Consider the following 12,351-nt stretch of genomic DNA (forward strand, 5'->3'; position numbering starts at 1 on the left):
CATTGGATTCCCTGACACATGATGAGACTGTTGCAGGACTTCAAAAACTTGCAGAGATCACTGGATTCCCTGACGTGAAATAATGAACATTGGTTTTGGACTATCTCAGCTGCTGAAGAAAGCGTATGTATGATTGTTGTTTACATACCCTCCTTCTAGGACTTCTGGAAATCTTTTACAACACCATGTTGATTCATATTGTTTGTTGTATCACTACTTGCATGTACAATTCATGTTTGTTACACCACACTGAGCCGGCACCAGCTGTGGGGAGAGTTATCACTGCTAGCCTGTGCTTGTGTAATACCTCCCATGCTGATGGGTTTGTGCATACCTGTTTCTAGTAAGATCCTTCAGCCCAGAAACTCGCTAACAATATCTGGCTTGACTCCCCAGTTCCCTTTGGTGCTTTTCACTTCCCTTCCTGAGAAGTTGGGGGAGGGGCATGATCACCTCCTTTTTGGTGTTTTCACCTCCTTTCCTGAGAAGTTGGGGGGATGTGATCACCTCCTTTTTGGGGTTCTCACCTCCCTGAGAAGTCAAGGAGGGTATGACTACCTGTGTTCTAAAACAAAAGAAAGCAGGAGATGTAGAGGGCTGAAACTCCAAAAAGCTATGCTTGAATTAGACAACCGAGCACTTAAGGCTAATTATCTATTCCATGTGAGACAGTGACTCTTTTAGCATATGTTTAGATAAATGGTTCTTCTCACCATTGATGCTTGATGAATGTTTGGTGTTAAGATAATCATAGACAAGGATTGGAAGGCACTTCTCCCCCTAAAGACTAAGGACTATGATTTATCCTGATTCTAGCTGACCCCAAAGCCCTCCAGGGAGCTAGCCCATACTCTATACTTTCCCTTTCTTCCAGTACCTCCTTCTCCCATTTAGATATTATCCCCTTCATATTCAACTACCATCTGTGCCCTCTATATATACTCCTTCTGTCACAATAATGAGAAAGTTCTTATGAGTTTCAGGTATCCTCCTCCCATGTAAGAATGTAAACAGATTAACCTTATTAAATCTCTTATCATTTCTTCCTTGTAATTTGAAGGTTAAATTTTCTATTCAGCAGCTATAGTCTTTTCATTACAAATGCTTGCAAGTATTCTCATACATTGAATATCCACCTTTTCCCCTGAAGGATTATATTCACTTCTCCTGGGTAGATGATTCTTAGTTGTAATCCTTGTTCCTTTGCTTTCCAGAATATCATATTCCAAGTTCTCTGATTCTTAAGCTGCTAAATCTTGTGTTATCCTGACTGTGACTCTACCATACTTGAACTATTTCTTTTTGGGCATTCGCAATATTTTCTCCTTGACCTGGGAATTATAAAATTTGGATCTCTTTCAGGTGATTGGTAAAATCCTTTTCTGTTTTATCTTCTTGTTCTAAGATATCAGGACTGAAAACTCTCTGATAATTTCTGAAAGATGATATCTAAGACTCTTTTTTTGATGATGGCTTTCAGGTAGTCCAATAATTTTAAAATTATCTTTCCTGCACCTATTCTCTAGGTCAGTTGTTTTTCCAATGAGATATTTCACATTTCTTTCTATTATTTCATTCTTTTGGGTTTTTTTTATTGCTTCTTGATTTCCCATAAAGTCATTAGTTCCATTTGCTCAATTCCTAATTTTTTTATAATAGCTTTTTATTTTTCAAAATATATGCAAAGACAGTTTTCAACATTCACTCCTGTAAAACCCCGTGTTCCAAACCTTTCTTCCTCCTTCTTCCCCTCTGTTTCCTCAGATAGCAAGCAATTCTGTTAAGGACCATGCCTAGGTGAAGGGGCAGGTCAATTCTCAAAGAACTTCCACAGCTGTGAATCATAACACTTGAAGGAGTTGCAAAGCAAAGGCTGGATTGGGAATGAAATAAATTGGAGGGAAGAAGAGAGGTCAGAGAACAGCAACTGCCTCTCAGGAGAGAGATCAGAGAACAGCAATTGTCTCTCAGCCTCCTTGTATCATCATCATCATCCTCTCACATGAAGAGATCCATTCTACAAGTCTGAGTTAGACCTCCAGCAGCCACTGGCAGGTGGCTCCCTTATCACAACACAATTCAACAAAGGTTAAATATGTGCATCAATTCTAATTTTTACAGAATGATTTTCCTAAGTGAGCTTTTGTATCTTCTTTTCCATCTGGTCAATTTTACTTTTTAAGATATTCTTCTCCTCATTGACTTTTTGCGCTTCCTTCTACGGTACTCATTTCTCTCCCCAGTATTTCCTTTACTTTTCTTACTTGATTTTCAAAATCCTTTCTGAGCTTTTACATGGCCTAAGACAAATTCTTCTTGGAGACTTAGGATGTAGGGTCTCTGTTATTTTCTTCTAAGGTGCATTATGATCTTTGTCACTATAGTAGCTTTCCATGGTCAGAATCTTTTTCTGTTGTTGGCTCATTTTCTCAGCCTATCACTTGACTTTTAAATGCTTTGTTAAAGTAGAGCTCTATTTCCAGGACAGAAGATGCAATGTTCCAAATTTTAGCGGTTTTGTGCAGCTGTTTTCAAAGGACCTTTTAGGGAACTTGTAAGTTTTCAGTTCTTCCAAGGTAGTATGATTGCAGCCTGTACTCTGGTCTGTGAGTGGCCACATTTCCTGCATTGCAACTATGTGGAGGGTCCTTGCTCCACTGGGGATTTCAATTCTAATGTTTAAGAACTGGACTGAGAGCCAGGACTCCGGCCTTGATGTAAGTGCCCTGTCCCTGTGTTAGCACTGAGATCCTCCTCTGACCTGCTGGTTGACAGCAGGAAATTGGGGAATTTGGGGAATTGGGGATTGGGGAAAGCTCAGGGATGTCTCTGCCTTTATTCCACCATCTTGACTCCACCTCCTTGATCCCGTTCTAGAACCTTCTGGCAAACCTTTTAATTACCTAGGATTGGATGTATGTGATTTCAAGAAATACCATCACATATTATTGTAAGTACTGGAATAACTGGTTTCTCCCATTGCAATCAATCTCACTCACTTCTAAGATTTCAATAACACCTCTATGTAAATGAAAACCAAATCTGTATCTCTCACCCCAACTTTCTTTCTTGAATACATCTTCCCATACATTTCCAGTTGGTTCTTGGACATCTATACCTGAGTGCTCTGATTGCAGCATCCATACAAACAAATCTAAAACCAAGCTCATTATCTTTACCATCTTCTATCCCATTGCATCCCCTACTCTCCTGGCCCCCAAAAGTTCCTGCTCCTGACTTTCCTGATTCTCTTCATGGTATAGCTATTTATCCAGACAAGGGGCTTGCTGATTCTGATTTCTCACTTTCTCTAATTCTTCTCATAAATCCTGTCCATTTATGCATTCCTCCATTCCATTTCACTGCCACAGTTTTACTTTATTATTGCAATATCTTTTTAAGTGGTCTCTGCACTTGTCCCACCTAACTCCTTTAATGTCTTTTCCTAAAGCACCTTTCTCTCCCTGTAATCACATTACTCTAGTGTCCAAAAGTAGTGGCTTTCCACTGACTATAAAATAAAACCCCAACTCCTCAGTCTGGCTTGTAAAATCCTCCACGAGTTATCCTCATCTTCAATTACTTTCTTAAACATAATCTATAGGCCCTTTTTTTTCTCCCAGTGCCCATACTGCCCCAGGCAGTTTGGTGAGAGGAAAAACCCTGCAGAGACCCAGGAAGAGAAGGTGCTCCCTAATGTGGAGGGAGCTGGGCAAAGCTTGGTGTGATGCAATGGGCACTTTTCCCAGTCACAGAGACAACATGTGACCCAGAAGTGATCTCTGAGGGCAGAGGACCCTATAGACATGTCCTACATAGGTCTGCCCTTCATACAGTCTCCTCAGCCTCAGACATCTATCTAGAGTACTTTTGAGAGCAGGAGCTGGGTTGTTGGGTTTTGTCAGTGTCTTTTAGAGGGGTCATCCTTCTTTGTATCTCCAAAATTAGCATACTATCTAGCTCATAGTAAATGCTTACTAAATTCTAGCTTATTGACCAACCATGAAGCACTTCTAATACAGGGTCCTGATCCAGAAAAGTTCTCTTCCTTTTCTAAATAATCACAATGCTTAATGCTAATCCACAATGCTTAATGCTTAATTACAGCCAGTCTTACAGTTACTTATACATGTCTTATTCCCTCTATTATGAGCTCACTGAAGTCATGATGATACAAAATAGAATTTAATTTTGAGTCAAAGGGTCTGGTTTAGATTCATGGCTCTATTCTATAATGTGTGAGTTGGGCTAAATCACTCCCTTTCTGTGTCTGAGATGCCTGATCTCTCAAAAAAAAGGCTCTTACCTCGGATTCTTCTCAGCTCTAGATTTATTAATCAATGTAAGACTGATGTTAGGTACCACCCTTTTCAAAAACATGGGAAGTCTTTTAGCAGACTGGGACAGAAAAAACCCACAATAAACAAACCATTTGTGGAAAGAAAAGTGATTTTTAAAAAAATCATGTGAAGAAACTGATTCCACCAGAGAATATGCTGAGGTGGATTGAACTGTCTTTCAGATAAATGTAGTAAAAGGACTTGTTGGAAGACAGAGATAACAGTGGTTGAGATAACAATAAGGAGAGGGCATTATGGTCTACTAGATCTTTGCATGTGACTAATTTTTAGGGCTTTGAAGTTTATTGTAAAGGGCTGAATCTCTGAGCAGATGCACTTGGATAACGGAGCACTTAAGGCTAATTACTTATTGGACAACACTCTATTTATTAGCATTTGCTTGGAAAATGGCCCGCCCCACCGTTCTGTGCAGGCTCAATCTGTTGGTGTATAGAGAGATTGGGAGGAGGGATTGGAAGGTGGAGTAAGAAAGCAGAGTCACTCCTGGCCAGATTCGTGTGGCCATTCCTCTCACATCCACAAAGAATAAAGATCAAGGACTTTTGCTTATCCTCACTCTGGCTGATTCTAAAGTATCCAGGGTCCTAGCACGGTCATCACAGTTTATAGCTAAGAAACTGTAAATAAAATAAGGTTTGGGGACACTGAGAAGATTATATAAAGAAATCTTACCTAAAGGGGAATTTCATAGAGTAAAAACAAGTCAATGGACACCTCCCACCCCAGGAGACTCTGACTTGAGGCAATGAAGAGTATACACAATTGGAGAAGAAACTGTTGGAAGTGGCAGATAAGGTGCAGCTGGAGCAGCTTCCAGAGGCTCAGGGCAATGTGAGCTTTGCTGTTCTTTGGTGCCATCTACAGGGGAACCTCTGTTTTGCCGTGAAATGTGAGAATATTGGCTTTGGGTAGAGCAAAGTAGGATCCCCTATTATTTGAAGGTCTGAGGAGCTCTGCAGGTCTCTGACTTAAGGAAACTGCTTGTCACCAAATAAATATAATGTTGAAATGTATTTTGCTAAAAAAAAAGTCTTATCAGTGATGGCTATGAGCTAAAAGAGCTTGTTACCCATATATTGGACTACTTGCCACCTAGGGTAGGGAGTGGGAGAAGAAGGGGGAAATTGGAACACAAGGTTTTGCAAGAGCTAAGGTTGAAGAATTGTCCATGCATATGTTTTGAAAATAAAAAGCTTTAAAAAAAAAGAGAGCGCTTGTTACCACTTTATTGGCTTTTAGGAAGAGAATAGCAATTTTGCCAAGCAAAGAGAAACCCAGAAGGGGAACAGTTAGTAGAGAAATACCAAAGATGTTAAGGCTGTGAGTTCCCTAAGAACTATTGCTCTATTACTCTATTCATGTAATTCCCTACTAGGTTTCTACAGATATGTTCCCACCTACTCCATGGATACTATATAGTAGAGGAAGACTATGACCAAGGTTCAAGGGCATACTGTTATATAAAATGATTTTTGTTCTTGTCTTTTATTGGGTGAATATTATAATTATTCCTATTTTTGCCTCCTACTGAGTAAATACTGAAAATATTTTTGCCCTTCCCTCATAATGAATAAATGTCATTATTGCTTTTGTCTTGCTTTTAATAAATTTAAAACTTAAAGGTGTCACGAGGATTTTTTATATAAAAAGAAAGTACCTGTAGAAGCTCAGAAGCTAGTGACAAGAATCTTCCCTCTGATCACTGCCTCTCCCTCTCCCCCCTATCACAAACATACACCAAAGTTACTCATAGGGCCCTGAGAGTTTTGAATTGTAGGCATGTGGTATAGCCCTCCCAAGGAACCACAAAACTGCTAGTGGGAGTATGGGTTAGGTGAATAAACCAGTTGAAAGAGAAAAAGTAAAAGTTTATGCTATGTATGTATTAGACTAAACTTTATAACATTCCTCTTTTTCCCCAATCCAATATTTTAAGTGCCTTGCATATAGGACAAAAAACAGACTGGCTTTTTTCCTGACAAAACTTATAAACTAGGATGGAAAGTACATGCATAAAAATAAGTATACTGTGATAGAATAATATTAAGTCCCTAAGAGAAGTTTATACAGAGAGGTATAAGTAATTTCAAGACAGAGGAACTACTTTTGCTTGGAGGATGGAACTGAGAAGGAGGAGACCTCTACATTAGATCTTGAAAAAAGTGAAGCTTCTATTTCAGTAGCCAAGAAATGGGATAGTTAACATCACCATCCTCCAGGTGAAGAATATAGCATGTGTGAGTTTTAAAGGGGCAGGATAAAACTAGGGTAACCAGTTTGAACGGAATATAATGTATATGGAGGACAGCAATATGAACTATGAATGGCAAGCTAAATTGAAGCCAAAATATAGAGAACCTTAAATATGAGTTTAAGGAATACATGTTTTATTCTATAGACAATACTGGGCAACCATGGGTTTTTTAAGAAGAGAAGGGTTTTAGAAGAACTGGCCATTAAGAAAAATTATTTTGGCAGCCATGTAAAAGCTGGACTGGAAATAGAAAAAGAATGGTTGCACAGCAATTATTTAGGGACTTATTATAACAGAACAATTGAGAGGTAAAGAAGACTTGAGCTGGGTCATACCGTTAAAAGTAGAAAAAAGGAAAAAGGTACTAGAGATTATGAAGGGTAGAAGGGGGAAGACTTACCAATTGATTGGATGTGGGTATTGAACTGAAGAAGGTATCAAAGATTATACTGATATTTAAAGGTTGGATGACTAGTAGAATGATAGTGTTATCAAAAGAAATAGGGAAATTGAGAAAAGCAAGGTTTAGAGGAAAGAAGGTAAGTTCAACTTTGAATACATAGAGTTAAGACAAAGTCTAGATGGAAATATTGAATGGGTAATTAGCAATGAAGGACTTTAAGGGAAAAAATAGGTAAGATTGTATCAAGTCAAGTCAACTTGGATTTAATAAGTGCTGAATATGTTCCAAAAACTGTGCTAAGTAAGCACTGGGGATACCTAGAAAGGGATTAACAATGCTTGCCTTCAAGGAGCTTACATTCTAACAAGGGAGACAATGGGCAAATAATTATGCATATAAGAGTCATACAAAGAAGAGTAAAGGTGATCTCAGATGAAGACACTAGCATTAAGAAAGACTGGGAAAGTTTTCTTGCAGAAAGTAGGATTTTAAATGAGTATTGAAAGAAGCCAAGAGGCAGAGATGAAGAAGGAAAACATTGCAGGCAGGAAAAAATTCACTGAAAAGGCACAGATTCAAAAGATAGAGATGGTGTATCATGTGCAAAGAACAGCAAGAGGGACAAAATGCTATTGGATAATAGAGTACATGGAAAGAAATAAAGAATTCATAGAAGCAATAATTGAAGCCATGAGTGTGCATAAGGTTTCCAAAGGAAAAAATAGTGAGGGGAGAAAGAAAGTCAATGACATTACCTTGGAAGATATCCAAATTGGAGGGGAAGGGTAAAGGAGCAGGAACAGATAAGTCAATGAAGGAATGGCCAAAGAGCTAGAACAACCAGAAGAAAACAGTGCTATAGAAGCCAAGAAGATGAGAGAATGCAAGAAGAGAGTGGTCACGAGTGTGAAATGTAGTAATTGAAGAGGATCAGGCAATTGGGAGAGTATTAATAACTTTCCAGAAATCAGTTCCAATACAGTGTGGTCTGGAAAGAACCTACATTGCAGGTGACTAAAGAATAAGGGAATGGTAAAAAACAGGGAATAAAGATTAGAGGAGGAAAATGGCAGTTTGAAAAGGTAACAGGGTAAAAAGAAAAAAATTTGAATAATCTTTTTATTTTCAAAATATATGCAAAGATAGTTTTCAACATTCACTTTCTCTTTTTTTTGCTGAGATAACTGGGGTTAAGTGACTTGCCCAGGGTCACACAGGTAGGAAGTGTTATGTGTCCAAGACCAGATTTGAACTCAGGTCCTCCTGACTTCAGGGCTAGTGCTCTATCCACTGCACCACCTAGCTGCCCCTCAACATTCACTCTTGCAAAACCTTGTGTTACAAATTTTTTCTCTCTCCCTTTTCCTCACTCCCATCCCCTACACAGCAAGTAATCCAATATAGGTTAAACATGTGCAATTCTTCTATACATATTTCCACAATTATCTTGCTGCACAAGAAAAATCAGATCAAAAAGGAAAAAAAATGAGAAAGAAAACAAAATGCAAGCAAACAACAACAGAAAGAGTGAAAATACTATGTTGTGATATACCCTCAGTTTCCACTGTCCTCTCTCTCTAGGTATAGATGGCTCTCTTGATCACAAGACTATTGGAACTGGCCTGAATCATCTCAATGTCGAAAACAGTTATGTCTAGCAGAATTGATTATTGTATAATCTTGCTGTTGTTGTGTATGATGTTCTCCTGGTTCTGCTCACTTCACTCAGCATCAGTTCATGTAAGTCTCTCCAGGCCTTTCTGAAATCATCCTGCTGATCATTTCTTATAGAACAATAATATTCCATAACATTTATATACCATAACTTATTCAGCCATTCCCCAACTAATGGGCATTCACTCAATTTCCTGTTTCTTGCCATTACAAAAAGGGCTGCCACACACATTTTTGCACATACAGGTCCCTTTCCCTTCTTTAAGATCTCCTTGGGATATAGGCCCTGTAGTAATACTGCTGGGTCAAAGGGTATGCACAGTTTGATAACTTTTTGAGCATAGTTCCAAATCGCTCTCCAGAATGGTTGGATCTGTTCATAATTCCACCAACAATGTATCAGTGTCCCAGTTTTCCCACATCCCCTCCATTATCTTTTCCTGTCATCTTAGCCAATCTGACAGGTGTGTAGTGGTATCTCAGAGTTGTCTTAATTTGCATTTCTCTGATCAATAGTGGAGCATCTTTTCATATGATTACAAATAATTTCAATTTCATCTGAAAATTGTCTATTCATCTTCTTTGACCATTTATCATTTGGAGAATGGATTGAATTCTTATAAATTTGAGTCAATTCTCATATATTTTAGAAATGAAGCCTTTATCAGAACCCTTGAATGTAAATTTTTTCCCCAGTTTTCTGCTTCCCTTCTAATCCTGTCTGCATTGGTTTTATTTGTACAAAAACTTTTTTGCATTTCATTATGTACTCTTATTCTTTGGCCATAAATTCCTTCCTTCTCCACAAATCTGAGAGGTGGACTGTCTTTCTTTTGTTCTTCTAATTTGCTTATAATATCACTCTTTATATCTAAATCATGAACCCATTTTGATCTTATCTTGGTGTGGGTGTTAGATGTGGGTAATTGCCTAATTTCTGCTATACTGTTTTCCAATTAAGAAAAAATTTTTTTAAAAGAATCGAGGAGATATGAACAAGTTTGTAGCTGGAGGAAAACTTTTAGTCTTAGAAATTATCCATAATGAAAACAACAGACTCCTTAAGGAAGAGTGATACTGAACAAAAATAATAATTTAAAAAAACTTAAAAGTTTGGTTAACAGTTTATTGCCAAATGGAGGTCTATGTTCAGGATATGAAGACAAGGTGTGTGAATTTTTTCTACATTACTAATGAATCATATTGCAAATTTAGGGCTTGAGGGACCAGATATTATTTCGTCCAATTCATTTTACAGTGTTTTAATAAATTTCAGAGGTTAAAATGATTGCCCAAGGTCAGAAAGGTAATAAATGGCAGAGTCAGTATTTGAACTCAGATGCTCTGGTTTGCAAATCTAATGTACTATCCTATGCAAGGTCAGCCAATTGATTCAAGTTTTTTTTAAAAACTATGAAATACCTACTTTGTATAAGACTGTAGTAGATACTAAAGATAAATAAAAAACTCTGAACCAACTTTTAGTGTACCAGGGTAGGGGTTCTTAAGCTTTTTTTGGTCACTCTTTGGCCTTCTGGCAAAGCCTACTAAGCCTTCCTCCAAATAAAGTTTTAAAATATACCAAATAAAATACAGGAGATTATAAATAAACTCAATTATTTTAAAACACATTTATCAAAATAGTTTTTAAAATAAGTTCATGGATCCCAGGTTAAGAATCTATGTGATGGGCTAACTCCAGCAGACTTGTGATAGAGAGTCCAGAGAGAGGACTATGGATATTGAATGTGAATCACTATTTTTGTTGTTATTTGCTTGCTTTTTTCCCCTTTCTCGCTCTTCCCCTTTTTGATATAATTTTTCTTGTGCAGCAAAAATGTGGAAATATGTTTAGAAGAATTATATATGTTTAACCTATATTAGATTACTTGCTGTGTAGGGGAGGATAGGAAAGGGAAAGGACAGAGAATACAAGGTTTTGCAAGGGTGAATGTTGAAAACTATCTTTAAATATATTTTGAAAATAAAAAGCTATTATTTAAAAAATGTTTTTAAAAAGAATGTCTGTAATGATTACTTGCTAACTTGGGGAAAGAGGAAACCGGGGGAGGGGAAGGAAAAAAATTTGGAAGATAAAGTCTTACCAAAAAATCAATATTGAAATAATCTTTACATGTATCAAGAAAAAAAATAATGAGGAAAAAAATAATCTTTGTAACATGTAATCTATATGTAAATATACATGAAATACTACAAATTAATGTCATGGTATCATAGGTAAATTATATTATTATTATTTTTAGTACAGAAATGAGAAAGGAGTAGGAAGCATTCTTTTTTCCATAGTCAATATCTGAAAGAATTCACAAGGTATATTATTTTGCTTAAACTGTGGTATAAGCAAGTAATGATTTTCAAGACTCCAATTAATTTCTATCTAGTCAGGAAATCTGTTCTACTGTAAATTAAAAGTGTTTCCCTAACTAAGTAGTATCATGAAAAACAAATCTCTTCCTGAAATTTTATGATAGGAGTAACGATTTAAAAAAAATTATTAGTATTAAAGAACAAGGCATATGATTGCTTTCGGTAATTAGACACTGTAGTAGCTTAATGGATAGAGAATGACTTCAAGGTTAGGTAGACTTATCTAACTTAGAATTTAGAGTCTAAATTCTAAGATTTGTACTAGCTGTGTAAAAATTGAAAGAGGCTACAGAAAGACTTATATGAATTGATGCTAAGTGAAGTAAGCAGAATCAAGAGAACACTGGACACAGCAAGAAGAAGATTATATGATGATCAACTGTGATGAACTTAGCTCTCTGCAACAATGAGGTGATTCAAGGTAATTTCAATAAACTTGTGATGGAAAGTGCCATTCACATCCAGAGAGAGAGTTATGGAGATGGAATGTTGATCAAAGCATAGTGTTTTCACCTTTTTTTTGTTATATGCTTTTTTCTTGTTTTTTGTTGTATTTTTTCCCCTTTTGATCTGATTTTTATTGCACAATATAATGAATATAGAAATATGTTAAGAGAATTGCATATGTTTAACCTCCATTAGATTGCTTGTTGTATAAGGGAGGAAGAAGAGGGTAAATGAGGGAGAAAAATTTGAAACACTAGGTTTTGCAAAGGTGAATGGTGAAAAATAGCTTTGAATGTATTTGCTAAAATAAAATGCTATAAAAAAAGAAAATGAAAGAGGCTAAAAAGAAAAACACTGTGGGTAAGAATGGAAGCTATTAAAGACTTGGGAAATAGGTATTCTTTCTTCTTTTTCAAGTGATATGAGTAGTAGTAATTTTATTTATTAGTAGTAATATCACTAAAGTGATGTTATATATATTTACCTTAGATATAGCTCCAAAAAATCTAACTTCAAATGCAAGACCCTCATGTCAAGAGAAATAGTATTCAATGCTAGGTATAACCAGCACCAAAGATGAAGAACTAAAGCTGTAAACAACTATAGATACTATTTATTCCTATAATAGCACATTAATTTGCACTGAAAAATATAAATCCAGGAGTACTTTCTTTCTTTTGAATTATTAAAACAGAACCACTGTGGAAATAATCTAGTGGTACTCACCTATGAAGGTCTCACCCCTTATTCGGGTTACTCCATTCTTTAGGGGGAAGTCAGTTACATATATTTGCCCATTCTCATAAATAATATTAAGGAAAACC

General features: G+C 36.7%; 1 protein-coding gene across 2 annotated transcripts in view; it reads right to left on the reverse strand.

Annotated features, from left to right (window-relative positions):
- The window catches only part of GINM1 (glycoprotein integral membrane 1), a 38,224-nt gene that overhangs the window by 17,807 nt on the left and 8,066 nt on the right, over nt 1-12,351 (reverse strand). For both annotated transcript variants that reach the window (XM_012549399.3, XM_031937642.1), the window contains one exon: nt 12,254-12,350. In XM_012549399.3, coding sequence (XP_012404853.1) covers nt 12,254-12,350 — 97 coding nt within the window. The remainder of the gene's footprint in view (nt 1-12,253; nt 12,351) is intronic.

The sequence above is a fragment of the Sarcophilus harrisii genome, chromosome 4, assembly GCF_902635505.1.
Source record: "Sarcophilus harrisii chromosome 4, mSarHar1.11, whole genome shotgun sequence".
Lineage (NCBI taxonomy): Eukaryota > Metazoa > Chordata > Mammalia > Dasyuromorphia > Dasyuridae > Sarcophilus > Sarcophilus harrisii.